The 20,295-nt window shown below is 35.1% G+C and overlaps 2 protein-coding genes across 4 annotated transcripts in view; both read left to right on the top strand.

Moving 5' to 3' along the window:
• Positions 1–20,295, top strand: part of ZDHHC15 (zDHHC palmitoyltransferase 15) — a 1,212,570-nt gene that overhangs the window by 381,656 nt on the left and 810,619 nt on the right. The gene's annotated exons all lie outside the window — the stretch shown is intronic.
• Positions 1–20,295, top strand: part of ABCB7 (ATP binding cassette subfamily B member 7) — a gene marked incomplete at its 5' end in the record, with an annotated part of 170,507 nt that overhangs the window by 120,308 nt on the left and 29,904 nt on the right. The window contains 9 exons of the mRNA XM_082716518.1: positions 8,164–8,296; positions 9,162–9,430; positions 10,048–10,136; positions 10,229–10,316; positions 12,746–12,920; positions 13,839–13,996; positions 14,552–14,715; positions 14,877–15,006; positions 18,568–18,739. Coding sequence (XP_082572644.1) covers positions 8,164–8,296; positions 9,162–9,430; positions 10,048–10,136; positions 10,229–10,316; positions 12,746–12,920; positions 13,839–13,996; positions 14,552–14,715; positions 14,877–15,006; positions 18,568–18,739 — 1,378 coding nt within the window. The remainder of the gene's footprint in view (positions 1–8,163; positions 8,297–9,161; positions 9,431–10,047; positions 10,137–10,228; positions 10,317–12,745; positions 12,921–13,838; positions 13,997–14,551; positions 14,716–14,876; positions 15,007–18,567; positions 18,740–20,295) is intronic.

Raw genomic sequence — 20,295 nt, forward strand, 5'->3', positions numbered from 1 at the left:
CATATGCTTAGTTGCCAGCCACCTATGCACTTTGGTGAAGTGTCTGTTCAAGTTTTGTCCATTTTTAGTTAGGCTTTTGTTTTTACTATTCAGTGAGTTATTTATACATTCTGGATATGAGACCTTTCTCAGATATGTAATTTGCAAAAATTTTCTCCCATCTGTAGCTTTTTTAAAAATTCCCTTAATAGTGTTTTATATAGAACAAGAGTTTTTAATTTTGATAGGTTCCAGTTTATTATTTTTTTCCTTTATGGATTATGTTTTAGTTATTATGTCTAAGAACTTTTTGCCTAACTCAAGGTCATTATGATTTTCTTCTGAGTTTTCTTCTAAAAGTTATATATTCATCTTTTACATTTATGTTTATGCTCCATTTTGAGTTAATTACTGTATCCAGTGTAGTTGGAGGTTCATTGTTTTGTCCATTTGTTCTTAACATAAACACTATACTCTCCTATTTGAATTTCCTTTGTATCCTATTGCTGTTGTAAAAACTTTTCACACTTGATAGCTTAAAACCACACATATATATTATTTTGTAAAGTTCAGAAGTCCAAAATTAGGTCTCCTGGGTCAGAATAAAAGCATTTGTCAGGGCTGTGTTCCCTCTAGAGGCTCTTGGGGGAAAAACCCATTTCCTTGCCTTTTCTATTGGCATGCCTTGACTTGTGGCTGCCCCCCCTCCATTTTAAAGCCTGCAGCATCTTCATTCTCTCTGACTCTAACTTATGGCCTCTATAGTCATGTCTTTTGTCTTGACTTTGGATCCCCTCCCACCTCCCTCTTATTATAAGATTTATAAGAACCCTTTTGATTACACTTGGCCCACCTAGGTAATTCACAATACTCTTCCCAGCTCATATTCTTTAGTTTAATCATGTGCAAAGTTTGTTTTGCTATGTAAGGTATCATCTTCCCAGGTTCTGGAGATTAGTACCTTAGCACATGGAGATTTTAGGGAGTCATTATTCTCTCTACGTGTGTGTGTGTGTGTGTGTGTGTGTGTCTTTTTCTGGACTTCGTTCTTGTCTGTTGATCTATATGTATCTGTCTGTCCATTCATCCACACCACCTTGACTTTATTGAGATAGATAATTTGATTCTTTCAAAGTTTTTCTTTTAAAAATTTTTTTGACTGTTCTAGTTTCTTTGTTCATTAATTTTAGAATGATCTTGTCTATAGCTACAAAGAAGCCTTATAGGATTTTTAAATGGATTTTTATTAAATCTCTAGAGCAACTGGGAGAATTGACATCCCTGCTACATTGAGTGGTCCAGTCAGTGAACATAGAATATCTCTTCACTTACTTAGGTCTTGTTTATTTCATCTGCACTTGTAGCTTTATCATAAAGACACTGAACATGTTTGATTAGACCATTGGTTTCCAACCAGGGGTGACTTTGCCTTTCAGGGGACATTTGGCACTATCTGGAGACATTTTTGATGGTTACAGTTGGGGATGAGGGTGCCACTAGCATATAGTAGGTAGACATTAAGGACACTGCTAAACATCCTAAAATGTACAGAATGTCTCTTCTCATAAGAAAGAATTATCTAAGACAGAATGTAGTGCTGAAGGTTGAGAAATCATGGGTTAGGTTTGTACTTCAAGATTTTTTTGGTGGAGGGTTATTTTAATTTTTTTAAAGATTTTATTTATTTATTTGAAAGTGAGAGAGTACGAACAGGGGGAGGGGCAGAGGGAGAGGAAGCAGCAGACTCCCCGCTGAGCAGGGAGCCTGATGTGGAACTCAGTCTCAGGATCCTAGGATCATGACCTGAACTGAGGGCAGATGCTTAACTGACTGAGCCACCCAGGCACTGGGGTATTGTAGTTTTTTAAAATGTTGGCTCATTACTATATTGATATATTAATAATTATTTGCTTATATTGGTTATAATTTGTTGATCATTATATTTATAATTATTGAGAAATTTGGAGTTTGGCCTACCATTTTATTATTTGTTTTGTGCCAGTTTCATCTTTCATTACTCCATTTCATCTTTCCTTTCATCTTTTGTGTTATTTAAGCATGTTTTACTATCCCATTTTACTTTATCTATTGTGCCTTTTAATCTATGTACTTCTATAATTTTTTTGTAGTTGCTTTAGGAATTACAATATTGATACTGAACTTCTCATAGCTTCCTTAGAATCAGTATTTTACTATGTCAAGTGAAATGTAAAATTATTACTACTCTTTAAGTCCCTTTACCTTCCCATTTATATTTATAGGTTATCTTGTGTATTACATCTGTATACAGTGAAAACTCCATCAGTCAATGATTTAACTTTTGCTTTTGTCCATCAAACATATTTTAAAGAACTTAAGAGAATAGGCTACTATATTTGCACAGATATTTACTATTTCTGTTGCTTTTCCTTCATTTCTGACGTTCCACGTTTCCATCTGCTACCATTTCCCATGTGTATGAAGAGTTTCCTTTAGAAGTTCTTTTAGAGGAGGTCTGCTAATGACTAATTTTTAGTTTTCCTTAACCTGAAAGGGTCTTGATATTCCTTTCATTTCTGAAGGCTAATTTTGCTGATTACAGGATTCTAAATTGACAGTTCATTACTTTTACCACTTGAAAACTGTGCCACTTCCTGCTGGCCTCCCTGGAAATCTGGTTTCTTCAAATTGTTTTCCCCTTATACATAATGTATTGTTTCTATCTGGCTGCTTTTAAGATTTTTAAATTTGTCTTTAGCTTTTGGAATGCTAATTATAATGTGCCTTTATGTGAATTTTTTTGGGTTTTCCCTAATCGGGGGTTACTTATCTTCTTGAATCTGTAAGTTTATGTCTTTTGCCAGATTTAGGGAATTTTTAGTCATTATTTATTGAAATACTCTTTCCAGCCTCAGATTTTCTCTTCTTATCTTCTGAGACTCTAAAGAGGAGTGATAGATCTTTATTTTATAGTCCCATAGATCCCAGAGTCTTGTGCCCTCTCCCCCCTTTTTAGTGTTTTCTCTCTGTTGTTCATATTCAATAAATTTTATTGTTCTGTTTTCTTTTTTTTTTTTTTTTTTTTTAAAGATTTTATTTATTTATTTGAGAGAGAGACAGTGAGAGAGAGACAGTGAGAGAGAACATGAGTGAGGAGGTCAGAGGGAGAAGCAGACTCCCCATGGAGCTGGGAGCCTGATGCGGGACTCGATCCCGGGACTCCAGGATCATGACCTGAGCCGAAGGCAGTCGTCCAACCAACTGAGCCACCCAGGCGCCCCTATTGTTCTGTTTTCAAGTTGACTGATTTCTTTCCTTTGTCCTCTCCATTCTTCATAGAGCCCATACATTCAGATTTTTTTAATCAGTCATTATATTTTTTGGTTCTGGATTTTTCGTTTGGTTCTTTATGTCCTCTTTATCTGCTGAGACATTGTATTTTTTGTTGTTTGAAACGTGTTCATAAATGCTCCTTGAAGCACTTTTGTTCTGAAAACCTCATCAGGTATTTCTAACATTTGTGTGTGTTGATTGTATTCTTTTATTTCAAGTTGATGTCTTAGTAGTCCTTGGTATACTGAGTGACTTTTTATTGGAACTTTGGATATTTTGAGTATTATGGTATGAGACTCTGGCTTTTTAAAAAATCTTTTGTTTAGCAGACCTCCTATGATACTGTTCCAGTGGGGATGGGCTGCTGCCTCATTACTTCAGGTGGGGTTAAAAGTCTAGGTTCTCACCTTGGTCTCCATTGACTCCTAAAGCAAGGGACTCCTCATGGCTGCTAGATGGGGTAGGAGTTTAGGCTCCTCAACAGGATAAAAGACAAGCTACACACCATTAGAAAATATTTGCGAATTACAGACCCAATGCAGGCCTCTATATCTAGAAAATATAGAGAGAACTCTTAAACTCAATATAAAAAAACAAAAGCAAAAAACCAGTCTAGTTACAACATTTGCAAAACACACGAACAGATATTTAACTAAAGAGGATATATGGGTGGAAAATCAGAATATGAAAAGAATATGAAATATGAAAACATCATTGCTGTTAGGGAAACCCAAATTTAAACTACAAGATATCACTATACACTTACTAAAATAGTTTCAAAATAAAAGGATGCCGGGTGGCTTAGTCTGTTGAGCATCTGACTCTAGATCTCAGCTCAGGTCTTGGACTCAGGGACATGATTCAGGCTCCCCATTGTGGAGCCTGCTTAAAAAATTGGCTTCAAAATAAAAAAATAGTAATGATATCAAATGTTGGTGAGGATGCTGAGGAATTGGATCACTCATACTTTACTGGTGGTGGGAATATAAAATGGTATAGCCACTCAGAAAGAGTATGGCAGTTTCCTAAAAAGTTCAGTATAGACTTACCATATGATTTTTAAATTACCCATGGGAATTTATCCCAGAGAAATGAAAACTTATGACCACCTGTATGAAAGTTTCTACAGCATCTTTTTATTTATAGTCCAAAACTACAAACAACCAAAATGTCATTTAGGGATGAATAAACTTGGTACATCTGTGGAATAGTACTTAGCTATAAAAAATGAGCTATTGAGGGGTACCTGCGTGATACAGCTGGTTAAACATCAGACTCTTGGTTTCAGCTTAGGTCATGATATGAGGGTCATGAGATTGAGCCCCATGTTGGGCTCCATGCTTGGCACAGAGTCTGCTAAAGACTCTCTCTCTCCCTCTGTCCCTCCCCTCCGTACATGTGCATACTTTTTCCCTCTCTCAAATAAATAAATCTTTAAAAATAAGCTGGTGATACATGCATCATCCTTGATAAACCCTGAGTGAAGAAAAAGGTCAGTCTCAAAAGATTATGAACTATATGATTCCATATTTTATATATATATATATATATATATATATATATATATATAATATAATATAAAATTCTCAAAATGACTAGACTATAGAGTTAAAGCACAGATTAGTGGTTGCCAGAGGACAGGGATTTAGGTGTGGGGCAAGGTGGGATGGGAGTGATTATAAAGAGGTAGCATAAGAGATTTCTTGTTGTGATGGAGTAGTTCTGTATCTTGACTGTGGTGATGGTTACATGGATCTAAAGATGGGTTAAAATGGCATAGGACCATATAGGCAATACATAGAAACCACACACATACATGAATACATATTTAAGTATGATAAAAATTAAATTAGTTCTGTAGTCTGGTTAATAGTAATGTGCCAGTGTACATTTTTGGTCTTGATATTCAACTACAGCTATATAAGATGTCATCATTAGGAGACACTGAGTGAAGGGTTATGAGTCTCTTTGTACTACTTTTGCAACTTCCTGTGAGTCTGTAATTATTTCAGAAGAAAAGGTTTTTTTTTTTAATTCACATTTCTCTGAGGTGGCTTAAGTGTAGTTCTTGTGAAAACAGAATATTAGGGAAAACCAATATTTGCCACCCCCTATGCTCAAAGTACGACAAGGCCACTGCAGCCAACATACATATACTAAAAAAACATCTACACATAATATACTCCTTTCTATTTCTTTGGTATTTTAAAATTTCTTTCCTTTCTAAAATTACTTTTTTGGGGGAAAACTGGAAGTAATCAGTAGTTATATTAGAGGTAGTACATGTTCTTAGAAATGTGCTAACTTCCTTTTTTCTGTCAATTAAAATACAGGACAGATGATAATTTACATTATTTATACATTTATAAGGATGGTCCCAAATTTGACCAGACCCAAACACATTTCCAAGAAAGTAAAATAACACAACTTTCTTGATGATACATTATTTTTAGTCACTACTCACTCTGGCTGCGACAAAGATACAATGGGCTGTAAGTTATGAGAATTGTGTGCTAGCTATAGCTATCACTTTCTCCTGCTCAGGAAATTGTATTAGAATGCAAGTGAGGGGATGTGGTCTTATTATACAGAAACACTGGAATCTGCTCAAATTTTTAAAAATTATTTATGCCATACTTTATGCTGGTTACAATAACACATTTGAGAGCATCTACTTTAGAGTACAAATGAAGTAGAATAATATGATCCCTTGCTTTATGAGCTGCAAATATGGCAATGGTATTCTAGAAAAAATTCTGAATTTCAAGTTAGTCTTGGATTTTAATCCTAGCTCTGCTGCTTATCAGACAGGTCATTAAACCTCATGGAACCTAAGTTTCCTCAATTACAGGGCTGTCCATTGAATGGAATTATGTCATTCAGTTCTCACCTTTGTGAAAGATACCTAGTACCATACGTGTCTCTGATAGCTGTTCACAAAATGTTTGTTTTGCCACAAAAGTTTTGTAAACTGAGGTTGAGAAGCCAGTATATGCATGAACATTGCACCTGGAAAGCAAATGATAAATATATAGTAAAATGGACAAATACTGAGGTATATAAACTGTGAAAAAAAAGGAGTTTGCAAATGAAAAGTGTCAAATGGGTTGCAGGTTTCAGAGAAGGCATCATGATGGGAATGGTATTCAGAGTGGGTTTTAAAAAATGGAAAGGAAGAAAGATAAATCAGGCAGGCAGACCATTTCAAGCAGAAGCAAGAGCTTGAGGTTATATGATTATATAGAAATCAAAATTGAGAAATTTATCATACTTCAAACTTGCTATTCTATTAGATTATATTTTAGAAGTTAGAAAAAATGTTAAGCAATTTTTCCCGAAGTGTTACATTCTTAAACGTGGTCCAATATCTGCTGCATATTTTAATGGTATTGTTGAACCTACTTGGTTGCTAGGACACTTGTATACTTTACTTTGAAATCTTGATTGGTAAGATTTACATAGCTCCTGTCAGCTGTCAGCTAAACTTAGGCTTGTTGACAATATTTTTTATGTTTAACAAAGATGAATGATATAATAATGGGATTAACAAGAGCTGGGATTTCATTGTTTTTGTTAAGCCTTACAGACTTGCTTTCAGGGCACCTGGGTGGCTAAATCTGTTAAGCTGCTGCCTTTGACTCAGGTCATGATCTCAGGGTCCTGGGACTGAGCATCACTTTGGGTGCCCTGCTCAGCAGGGAGTCTGCTTCTCCATCTCTCTCTCTCAAATAAATAAAAATTTAAAAAAAGAATTGCTTTCATATGTTATTGATATACATGAACTTAATTTCTTTAAAGCTTTGGCATTCTGATCAGTTTTCTGTTCTTAAGTGATAGTTGATGTTTTTGATACTATAACCTTGCAGAAAATGTGAAATGTGCCTTGAATATATGAAAGCAGTATACCCATAATTTTCATATTTTCTGGTGTATTCTCTTAGACAAATAGGTTGGTTTTTGAAAGCTTATTTTGGTATATAGTGAGTTTTGTTTAGTATTGGAGCGAAGGAATCTTCTTAAATTTTTATTACTGAGTTATAGTTGACATATGATGTCAAAATTAGTTTCAGGTATACAGCAAAGTGATCCAGCAATTCTGTACATTACTCAGCGCTCACCACAAAAATGTAGTCACCATACAACATTATTACAGTGTTATTGACTCTGTTTCTTATGCCATACATTTTGTCTCCATGACTCACTTATCTTAAAACCAAAAGTTTGTACTTCTTCATTTCCTTCACCTCTTCTCTGACCAAAGGAATCTTTTTGTGGGGCAAATAGATCTACGATTTTTGTGTTTTTTCCCAAGTAGTCAGTCAGCCACAGATACTTGTAATTTATCTACTTTTGAAATACATTTTCACTAAATATTTTAGTTTTACTGTTATTTTGGTGAACAAATAATTTTATGTATTTGATTGGATATCTACTAAATACAAAGCATAGTAGTACAGAACAAGTGTAGGATTATGATACAGATCATCAAGGATCTAGTAAGAAAGAAAAATATTTACATAAATGATGATAAGACAGTTTGCCTTAAGTGTCATAAGCTCTGTAGCAATTTCAGATAATGGAGAGAGCATTTTGAGTAGATAATCAGGGATTATTTCATGGAGGCATGATCATTTGACTAATGCTTGTTGCTTTTAAATGAATATTAACATGGCAGTCAGTGTGAGGTAGAAATTCTGAAATGACAGCTCTCCACTGCCAAAGATTTTATCTTTATAAACTGGGAAAATCATTTCATTACTAATAAATGATTAATATCTAAACATTCCCATAAATACTAACTTAAGGTAAATATTTTTATTTTTAGAGAGTACATTTATTTATGATGGTTAATTGTTGCTTTTATATTTTTAGGCCATGAATATTGTGGTCCCCTTCATGTTTAAATATGCTGTAGACAGCCTCAACCAGTTGTCGGGAAACATGTTGAACCTGAGTGATGCACCAAATACAGTTGCAACCATGGCAACGGCAGTTCTTATTGGCTGTATGTGTGATTCTTTGATCTGTCTACAGGTGTTGACTTTCTTCAAGAGGGTTTCATCATATTTGAGAAGATGACCTTTTCACCACAAATACATTTAGCATTTTGGACGTTTATCATTTTATGTGAGATATTTGAAATGTGGTTTTTAAAAATTCTTTTTATGGTATACTTTCTAAAAATTCTCTAACAGCCTAATTTTTCAAGTTCTAGAAAAAAAATAACATGAAATAAGACATTGAAATCATAACAACCACTTCTGATAGTCTATCAAATAACCTTTTCAATAATTCTTTCTAGTCATTTTCTTGCTGTTGTTAATTATTTAATGGGAAATAGCTAAATAATGATATGCATACATTAATGTCTTTTTGAATTATATTCAATAACCATGACACAAATTTACCATTTGTAAAGAACAGAACATGTTGCTTTGTTCCCTCATGCATTAGGAAGGACACTTTGTGAGACTCAGGAGATTTGAATGGGGACATGCTTTAGTCAAGGCACTTGATTTTTTAGGATCTCGATTTTATCATTTGTTATTTGGGGGAACTGAAGTAGATTAGAATTTGTCCACAATAAGGCCAGATAGACGTCTCTTTATTAAAAGTGTTTAGTTGGAAAAAATCTTACAACATCTGGAATTTATAGAGGGAAATAACAATGAAAGGGATCCATAGTGGTAGAAAGATTGGTAGTCACTAGGTTAGGTGCTTTCTTTCTAGGTTTCTTTTACTTTAACTATTCTGTGATGTATTCATTTATTGTATAAACACTTTCTTACTTACTATATACTTAACATTTTATACCTATGATTCTAACGTTTTTATAACCCAGTTTTTTTTTCTTTTGAATGTATTGTTAGATGGTGTATCAAGAGCTGGAGCTGCCTTTTTTAATGAAGTTCGAAATGCAGTATTTGGCAAGGTGGCCCAAAATTCAATCCGAAGAATAGCCAGAAATGTCTTTCTCCATCTGCACAACCTGGATCTGGCTTTCCACCTGAGTAGACAGACAGGAGCTTTATCAAAGGCTATTGACAGAGGGACAAGGGGTATCAGTTTTGTCCTGAGTGCTTTAGTATTTAATCTCCTTCCCATCATGTTTGAGGTGACTCTTGTCAGTGGTATTTTGGTAAGACATTTTTCATAATAAGCTTTTATCTTAAATTCTCATTAGTGGCTATTTAGTATTTGAAGGTGGTGTGCTATTGAATATTCATGGTTTGAAAGCAAAATTCCATGGTATGAGAGAAGTTATGCAGTTAATTTAATTATTTGCCACAAGCTTCAAGAGACTGTCCAAAATCTTTATCATGTTGTTATTGTAAAGAGCTGGTCAGTTCAACACATCCATCAGTTGTTTAATTAGTGCTTGTAATTGTTTTGGCAGAGATATTTGTGTATGACTTTGGACTGGTATGCTCAGATTACCTAGATTGTTCACCATTTATAATCTAAGCAATTTCATATTTTATAATTTAAACTGTATATATACTCTTTATTCCTCTTAAGGCTTATTGGGTTATTTTTCATCAGCATTTGACTGTAGTATCAATGTGGCAAGTGTTTAGCTTTCTTCCCTTGCTACCTAGGGTAGCTTTTCTAAGGTATTTGATTCCTAACACATTTATTTATACAACTTCCCATCAGCATGTTTTTATTAAAATCTTTTGACTGATATTTGCTGTTGTAGATTATAAACTATTTGGCAAGAACAATGACTGTAAATTCTTCTTTTGGCTTCTCCAGTATTATAGATGTGGTGCCCAGTTTGCATTGGTAACCCTCGGGACTCTTGGTGCATACACAGCATTCACAGTTGCTGTTACACGGTGGAGGTAAAGTATTTCCCAGGAGCCAGTCAAGGTTCAGAAATTAGCTATGCTACTATAATAAAAATTTCATGCCTATGCACATCTTTGTCTTACAGAACTAGATTTAGAATAGAAATGAACAAAGCGGATAATGATGCAGGTAACGCTGCCATAGACTCGCTGCTGAATTATGAAACTGTGAAGGTAATATGTTTAATTATACTTTCCTCTGCCTTCCACATTGCACAAAGATTTGTTCTGCCATTTAATGGAATAGGTGCTGTTAAGTTAGAGTTTTAGATGAGGATAGGATCTCTAGTTATGACAGAGTAATTGGACTTTGTTATTTTTCCTTATTTGGAAATTGTCTTCTCTTTCTGCCTCCATTTTTGTCTGGCAGCATCAGAATTTTACCTTCTGAATTAATTTATAAGTGAGAAAAGTATAGGTAGCACCCTTGATTCAGAATGAACACTAAGCTAGTCAAACAGACATGTAAGTTCTTGACTTTCTATCCCTCAGAGAACCTAACATACTGCTTTCCATTATTCTTTCATTTATATGTTCATTTTTCCATTTAACAAATATTACTGAATGCTTTTTATGTCCAAAGCCCTACACTTGGTCTTGTGATGGGGAAGGGTGGTAAAAAATTATTAATATTTAACCCTTGCCCTCCCGCCCTCCCAGGTTTAACTCCATTAACTGGGAGAGTTAAAGTAAGTATGCAGGTAACTATATAAGAAGGTGTAATGGCGGTAGGGGCAATGAGAACTGTCATTTTGGTCTCAAGGGATCAGGGGAAGGCTTTGTGAAGGAAATGCCATTAACAGCTTTTTCTTAGGGATGCCTAGGTGGCTCAGTCGATTAAGCCTCTGCCTTTGGCTCAGGTCATGGTCCCAAGGCCCTAGGATCGAGCCCCACATTGGGCTCTCTGCTCAGCAGGGAGCCTGCTTCCCCCTCTCTCTCTGCCTGCCTCTCTGCTTACTTGTGATTTCTCTCTCTGTGTCAAATAAATAAATAAAATCTTTAAAAAACAGCTTTTAAAAAAAAAATCTTTTTTTTTAAAGTAATCTCTACACCATTGTGAGGCTTGAACTCAAAACCTCATGATCAAGAGTCCTCTGCTCCACCGAGAGCCTGCCAGGCATCCCCATTGACAGCTGTTTTAGATCTGGATTTAAGTTAACCAGGCATTGGGGCACCTGGGTGGGTTAAGCCTCTGCCTTCTGCTCAGGTCATGATCTTGTTCCTGGGATCAAGCCCCGAATTGGGCTCTCTGCTCAGCGGGGAGCCGGTTTCTCCCTCTCTGTGCCTGCCTCTCTGCCTACTTGTGATCTCTCTCTCTCTCTCTATCAAATAAAAGAATAAAATCTTCAAAGAAAATTAACCAGACATTCATCAGAATGAGATCAATTTCATGGACTTTTCAAATACAGTTCATTGTGGAGAACTATAGGAGTACCATAGTCCAGTGTATTGAAAGTCATTTTTTAAAATGGAGTGTGTGGTATAAAATTGTATCCATACATGAGGTCTTTTTTTTTTTTTTTTAGTTTTTAAAAAGATTTATTATTTTATTTTATTTTTATTTTATTATTTCAATGTTCCAAGATTCATTGTTTATGCACCACACCCAGTGCTCCATGTACTACATGCCCTCCTTAATACCCACCACCAGGCTCACCCATCTCCCCACCCACATCCCTTCCAAAACCCTCAGTTTCTTTCTCAGAGTCCACAGTCTCTCATGGTTCGTCTCCCCCTCCGATTTCCCCCAATTCACTTTTCCTTTCCGTCTCCTAATGTCCTCCATTTATTCCTTATGTTCCACAAGTAAGTGAAACCATATGATAATTGACTCACTCTGCTTGACTTATTTCACTCAGCATAATCTCCTCCAGTTTCGTCCATGTTGATACAAAAGTTGGGTATTCATCCTTTCTGATGGAGGCATAATATTCCATTGTATATATGAACCATATCTTCTTTATCCATTTGTCTGTTGAAGAGCATCTTGGCTCTCTACACGGTTTGGTGACTGTGGCCATTGCTGCTATGAACACTGGGGTACAGATGGCCCTTCTTTTCACTACATCTGTATTTTTGGGGTAAATACCCAGTAGTGTAATTGCAGGGTTATAGGGACCTGGTCTATCATAGGGTCTATTTCTAATTTCTTAAGGAATCTCCACACTGTTTTCCCAAGTAGCTGCACCAACTTGCATTCCCACCAACAGTGTAAGGGGGTTCCCCTTTCTCCACATACTCTCCAACACATGTTGTTTACTATCTTGTTGATTTTGGCCATTCTAACTGGTGTAAGGTGGTATCTCAACGTGGTTTTGATTTGAATCTCCCAATGGCTAATGATGAAGAACATTTTTTCTTGTGTCTGTTAGCCATTTGTATGTCTTCATTGGAGAAGTGTCTGTTCATGTCTTCTGCCCATTTTTTAATGTGATTATCTGTTTTATGTGTGTTGAGTTTGAGGAGTTCTTTATAGATCTTGGATTTCAGCCCTTTATCTGTAGTGTCATTTGCAAATATCTTCTCCCACCCCATGGATTGCCTTTAAGAGAATAAATTCTATTTGTACTTGCATATAATTACTATTTTTGTTTGTTTTGTAGTATTTTAATAATGAAAACTATGAAGCACAAAGATATGATAGATTCCTGAAGACATATGAAACTGCTTCATTGAAAAGTACCTCTACTCTGGCTATGCTGAACTTTGGTCAAAGTGCTATTTTCAGTGTTGGTTTAACAACTATTATGGTGCTCGCCAGTCAGGGAATTGTGGCAGGTAATGGATCTGCAGTGTTCACATTAAAGATACTTTACTTAACCTTTATAAATAAAGATTAATGAAAGGAATGTATATATTAGTCTTACTATAAAGCATGTTCAATAAGGTGCTTTAACATCCTTGGAGTGCTTTCCTTTTTGTATCAGAATGTGTTTTTTTAATTGTATGGTAATGTTTTTTAACTTCCTTTTGTTTGACACTGTAAGTTTAGCACTAGCTCCCTCATTAATTAGGACTACTGTTTATACATTTTGTGGGGCTACATACTGATTGTTTCAGGAGTAACTTCTTTTTTTAGCATTTAATATTTCTAATTTCCGTTTCTCTGTGGACCCGGAAAGCAGTGTAATTAATTTAGTGTTTAGTACAAAGGATTACAATTACAATTACTAGTTACATTTTAATTAGACCGATTGATTTGTAAAACATTTCAAAAGTAAATAATGTCTCTGCCTCCTTTCTATAACCTGCCCACTCAGGATTTGTTCATTCAGTGTGTCTTTAATACATGGTTTATCATTCCCAGTCATATACTCATTTGCTCCAATTTTTTAATATATATTTTATAAAAATTTCTATTTCACATTACAAAGTAACTTGCTAGTGTCTTAGGAAGAAAGGAAAGATTTCTAGCCATCCATTTCTATCTTCCCTTAAACCATTCCTTTTTTTAAAAAATATTATGTATAGTGTATGGGTAAGCAATTCCCATTCTACTTACATCAAGTTCCCTATATTCCTGAATCTTGGATTAAAATGTTTTGAAATTTGAGTAGGCCTTACAAGTTGCTAGTTATATGCATTTTTTAAGTATATTCCAGAATAATAGGATGTAAATTTTCTGTCTTAAGCTGGAAAAGTTTATAACCTCTAAAACACCGTTGTTTTTTTTTCTTCTGCTAACTACATATTAAGGTACCCTTACCGTTGGAGATCTAGTAATGGTGAATGGACTGCTTTTTCAACTTTCATTACCCCTTAACTTTTTGGGGACTGTATATAGAGAAACTAGACAAGCACTCATAGATATGAACACCTTGTTTACTCTACTCAAGGTAGACAGTCGAATTAAAGTAAGTAATCTATTCAGTACTTTTTTAAAAGCATTATCATCCCATTAATAGAATTGTTCTAAGGGAATATTTACATCACTATGTTAGTGAACTATTCCTTTTTTGTAGGAATTGGAGCTATCATGTGTATTAAGAGGTTATTAGAGCTTTACTTCGATGTTTAGAAACCTTACAGTGTTAGCAAATGTTATACCTAGAACCTGTGAACCTTGTTAACTTGAATTATTTGTACTTGCACTTGATTTACTTCTGCTAAAAACGATATAAAATGTGTGATTGCCTTTCCTCACATCCTCAACTTCCTTACACCCGTGCCCACCATCTTCCTACCTGCTCTCCAAAATTGCTCAAAAACCAAAGTATTTAAGAATTTCTGACCTTAGTGCAGAGTGAAAAAACAAATCTTTAAAAGCATGCTTGGAAGTAGTCTAGCTCTACTTACAAACCTTTTCTTCCCCCATTATTTCCATTCTTCTCTTTGTGAAATAGAAAATTGTCTTCATGGCTGTACTCTACATGGTGTCTAAAGTGGCTTTTTTTTCTCTTCCCTACTAGGACAAAGCAATGGCATCTCCCATTCAGATCACACCACAGACAGCTTCGGTGGCCTTTGATAATGTGCATTTTGAATATATTGAGGGACAGAAAGTCCTTAGTGGAATATCTTTTGAAGTTCCTGCAGGAAAGAAAGTGGCCATTGTAGGAGGTAGTGGGTCAGGGTGGGTAATTCAGTTATTTATAAAATCCTACATCATTGGTTAATGATTCTCAATATAATGTTTTTTTTTACTTTATCATAATAAAATAATTACAGTTGTTTAGAACAGGGGTTACCTAATGTTAATAATATTACATAGCCTTTCCTTGTCTCCAATTTCAGAAAAAGCACAATAGTACGGCTGTTGTTTCGCTTCTATGAGCCTCAAAAGGGTAACATTTACCTTGCTGGTCAAAATATACAAGATGTGAGCCTGGAAAGCCTTCGGAGGGCAGTGGGAGTGGTGCCTCAGGTATTTAAAAAAAAAAAAAAGAAAAAACCTATTTGGGGAAAGATTTATTGGGTTGGTAGATCTTTTATTAGAATAATTTGAATTCAAAGAGTCCATATAGGGGCGCCTGGATGACTCAGTTGGTTAAGTATCTGACTCTTGATTTTGGCTCAAGTCATGATCTCAGGGATTATGAGATCGAGCCCCATGTTGGCCTCTGTGCTGGGCATAGAGCTTGCTTGGGCTTATCTCTTTCCCTCTCCATCTGTCCCTCCCCACTCTGCTTGTGGGCTGGCTCTCTCTCTCTCCACCCCCCAAATAAAAGGAAAAAAAAGGTCAATATATGCTAATTAAGTAGGAAGCAGTAGGGCCTACAGTTTAAATTCTGTTACCAAAAATATTTTAAAAATATGAATGGAAAATCTGCATGATGGAAAGATTTTTTTAAGTCTTAGAAATATAGCATAATAAAAAGGAAAGAGCCCAGACTAAAGACAAACAGATCTGGATTCTAACCCCAGCTCTAACCCTTATAAGTTCTATGGTCTTGGTCCTCAGTTTCCTTATCTTTAAAATAAGGATAATAACCATTTGTCTTTTAGGATAGAGTTATTATGAATTAGAGATGATATACTATAAAACACCAAGCACAATGTCCGTGACATAATTATTTAGTAAATGAAAACTATTACTGTGATTTTGAACAGTTTTTGACATAGTGAAGCAATTTGGCTATCTGCTTCCATGTTTGTATGCCTTGTCTTTGTACCAACTTGTCCTGTTTGTGTCTGACCTGTAGTAAGTAGTTAATAAGTATTTGTTGAACGACTTTAAGGAGAAAAATAAATTTAGAGCAAAATCTGAGAAGACAACAGGGATGCCTTATAGAATGTGAGTTTTTCTTATGCTAAAAGCGAATGGAGAGACCTGGGAACAAGTTGCAGCCTAGAATCTGAATTAAGTTGAGACAACTATAAGAAAGGGATCAGACAGGGATATGTAACTTCTAAAAGGTCCTCAAATGAATTGACACTCTACACTGTCCTCCCTCTTTCACTGAGAATCTCAAATATTAGTGTGCATGATTTGCCTAGGGAGATTATTGAAATTCCAACTCTTTCACGGACCTTAGTTCTGGCTTAGGAGGGCTGTGTGGGGCCCAGGAACCTGCATTTTTGAATATGCGTCCTAGATGATTCTGATAATAAGTGATCCATAGAGTCTGTGTTGAGAAACATTGACCTAAACTGTATATCAAGTGAATTGAATTCTAGGCTCTGTGTATTTAGGGCTCGGTGTCCTCATCCATCCAGCTAGATTACTGCCATTCTCTTAGGGTATATAACAGTTGCCCTTGACCTTTTGAAAAATAAAACATTTTATTCACAAGGAAAAATATACATGGTTAAAAAATGAAAGAAAAGATGCTGATCCTCACTGGAAGGCTTACTAGTCCAAATTAAATCAACAGTGTAATACCATTTTTCACCTGCCAGCAAGGATTTTAGAATTCATAACATCCAGTTTGGGCATGGCTGTGTAAAATGGCTAGTCTGTTGTTTGGCCAGTGGAAGTATACAGCTTTCCTGACAAGCAACTTGGCAATTTGTACCAATAGCCAGAAAAATACTGATGCCATTTATTCCAGTAATTCTGCCTTTAGGAAGTTTTAAGGAAATAAACAGAGAAGTGAACAGATATTTATATGCAGAGATGTTCATTACACCATTATTTATAATAGAAGTTGAAATTCACAGTGTGACTACCCAACAATAAGTAAATGGTTAAATTTATCACTATAGGATCAAATGTCATACAGCCATTTATAAATATGCTGCTTATAAATAATATTATCATAAAAAATACTCAAATACAAAGTTTCTTAAAAAGAGGATACCAAGCAAAATACAAAATCCCAATTTTATAATACTAAATGAATATATATAACTAGAGAAGAAAGGAGAAAATAAACCAAAATGGTGATAGTAGTTATTGATACATGGTAGCATTATGGATTATTTAATAAATTTTTATTTTACCATATTTTTTGTATTTTCAAAGTTTTCAGTTAGTATTTGTTAGCTCTTTTTTGAATATAAAATATTTAAAGGTAAGTATTTTCTCTTTATAGAACTTTAAACTTATTGGTTTAAGTACCATTTCAAAATGAGAACATTTTATATCAGTAGTTGGTATAAAATGATTAAAATACTATTTGAAGTAATATCTCAAACTGGGGCTGATTGTTTTGTTAAAGAAGATCTTAGTTAATTATCTTGGTTAATGTGAACTAATGGAGCCATTTTATTTCTTCTTACTGTTGACTTCCAACCATTTGGAGACTAAAAGGAAAGTGGGAGGTGGATGTTCACTTTAAGTACATTAGCTTTAGTGTGCTATATCAGAATAAAATGAAATATCAATGAATGCTTGTAGTAACCTTTCTCCAAAAGATATCTATAGTTTATAAATCCTTTGTTTTCTGTGTCCAAGTAAAAAACTTGTTTCTGTGTCCCAGTTTAAAAGCTTCTGAGAAACATATTCAACCTCATTAGTAATTAGGGAAGTGCTAATTTAAACAGCACGTTTTACCCCCAAAAGTAGCAACAACTGAAACTTAATTAATACGCAGTGTTGTTGAATATATAGGGATCAATTCCCTTAATATACTATGGGTTGGAGTATGTATACTGTTGGACCATTTTGGAAGATGGGCAATACTATCAAAGGATAAATGTATGCTTAACCTTTTTTAAAAGATTTCATTCAATTTACAGGTGACAGCACAAGAAGGAGAGGACTTTGGGAAGGGGGAGAGGGAGAAGCAGACTCCCTACTGATCAGGGAGCCAGATGTATGCTTACTTTTTAACTCATCAGTCTGTTTCTAGGGGTCGTTCTTACAGAAATACTCAAGTGTAAAAAGTCCTATATACAATATTTTATTCCAACATTGTTTGTAGTAGCAAAAATTTGGAAACCACATTAATGTCTGTCAGTAGAGAAATAAATAAATACATTGTTAGTATCATACAACTGTTAAAAAAGTGAGGTAGAGGGGATGCCTGGTGGCTCAGATGGCTAAGCTTCTGCCTTATGTTCTCCAGGTCCTGGGATCGAGCCCCATGTCAGGCTCCCAGCTCTCTGCTTCTCTCTCTCCCTCTGCCTCTGCCCCTGCTTATGCTCTCTCTGTTTCTTTCTTTCTCTCTCTCTCTCTCAAATGAACAAATAAAATCTTAAAAAAAAAAAAAGTGAGGTAGGATTCTGTTACTGACGTGAGCAGTTTCCAGCATATGTTAAGTGAAAAAAGCAATTTATAAAATAACATGTATGTATGGTATGATCTCACTATGTTGAAGAAAAAAGTATGTGGCACATAAATTCATCAAAAAAGTCTGGACTGATACTCAACAAATTGTTCATGGTGATTAGAGCTCGTAAAGGAAATGGGATTGCAGGAATGAGGGGGGTGATAAAGGAGTTACCATGTTTTACTCTTTATGCCTTTGTGTCTTTACTAAGTTGTTTGAATTTGTTGTAATGAATATACATATATATGTACGTATATATAAATCTGCTTCAGGATGCTGTCCTCTTCCACAATACCATTTACTACAACCTTTTATATGGAAACATCCATGCTTCACCTGAGGAGGTGTACGCGGTGGCAAAATTAGCTGGACTCCATGATGCAATTCTTCGAATGCCACATGGATATGACACACAAGTAGGGGAACGAGGACTCAAACTATCAGGTAATCAGATTTTAGATCTACTCCTGCTTGTGTACTCCCATCAGACTTGAATTTGTCAGAGCCATTTTCTTGAAAATGAATGACAGAGTACACACCTAGTGCTCATCTATTCACTTTCAATAAGGTCCCAGTCTCAGCCATCACTGTAAATAATTCAACATGTTGGAAACAACTGTTCTCAATCATGCAGGTCTCTTTTTTTATTTCACTTGCAGCTGCAAACTGTAAATGCTTAATAGTAAATTGCTAATACATCCTCAGGTCAGCATTAATGTATCATCCATAATTGTAATATTAAAGGAAAGCCAATATCATTGCTCACCTGAGAAAGTAGTAGGAGTAGGGAAAAGTAATTTGATAATAAATAGTATATCTCATCATAATTTCCTAGATCATTATGGGATGTTTTCAATACTTTAGACTTCCTTATACTTGATGTACTTAACTGCTATACTTTTATTAAAGCCAGTTTCGTTTTCATGTCCTTGTTGGTTCAGTGGTCAAGTAAACTTGGGGGCTTGTACATTTCTATATAAGTGTTTAATTATGAGATTGCTATGTTTAATAATTTTCCTGTAATGACTAAATTTTTTGGAGGATCCATAAAAAAGCTTTTTCACCCAAAATTATTTGAATTCCAAAAGTATGATATCTGTGCCTGAAAGTATTAATGTAACTAGTATAAACACACTGTATCCTTTACATTTATTCTAGTTTAATTTAGGTGGGAAATATATAAATTAGGGATGGAGGGGAGACAAAAAGAATAAAGAATACTCTGCATGAATTTAATGAATCCCCATTCGTTTTCATTACAAACCATCTTCATTTATTCACAACATTGATTAGGTGTATATTATGTGCAAACTAACATGCTAAATGCTTTGAGAGTTAATAAGATGATGCATAGATGTACTTGCCATCAGGGAATTTGCATTCCATTAGAAAGTTTTGATCTAAGTTTAGAAAATGTTAAGCAAAGATTGATTTCAAGTTAAGTTGGTCTGTAGTATTTTGATTATCAGCTGGTAGTAGAAGATTCTTGCATCATTCCAGTCCCTGTTTATACTTCACCATTCCTCTTAACAGGAGTAGTTCCCAGCTAACTAGACCACCTCCAGATGATTTGTCCAGTTGGCTAATTTTAAAGACCTTCTCCAAGTTTTCACATAGTATAAACTAGACCTCTCAAAATAAGACTGCCTCAGATAGCTGTGCCACATGCCATTTTCCAATCATTTTTCCCCTCTCTGCATGCCTTTGGGAGTAGGAATGGCTAAGGAAATTTTCTTTTTGCCTAATATCCATTGCCCTTCAGCTAGACCTCTCTAAATGAGTTATTTAGCACCTATGCTAGTATTTATGGTAGGAAACAAATATTTCTTCTCCAGTTGCCAAAATTCTATTGATTAGAATTGAAACTGGGTTGGTTTCCACTTGAAATTTGAGAGTCATGTCTAAACTAGGCTTTCCTCTGAGTATCTGCATCTTTTAGGAGGTTTCTGCCACTAATTTGCTAGGTAGGTACGGAGGTAGTGCTGGCATGATGCCTGCTT

This window comes from Mustela nivalis (genome assembly GCF_964662115.1).
Source record: "Mustela nivalis genome assembly, chromosome: X".
Taxonomy (NCBI): Eukaryota; Metazoa; Chordata; class Mammalia; order Carnivora; family Mustelidae; genus Mustela; species Mustela nivalis.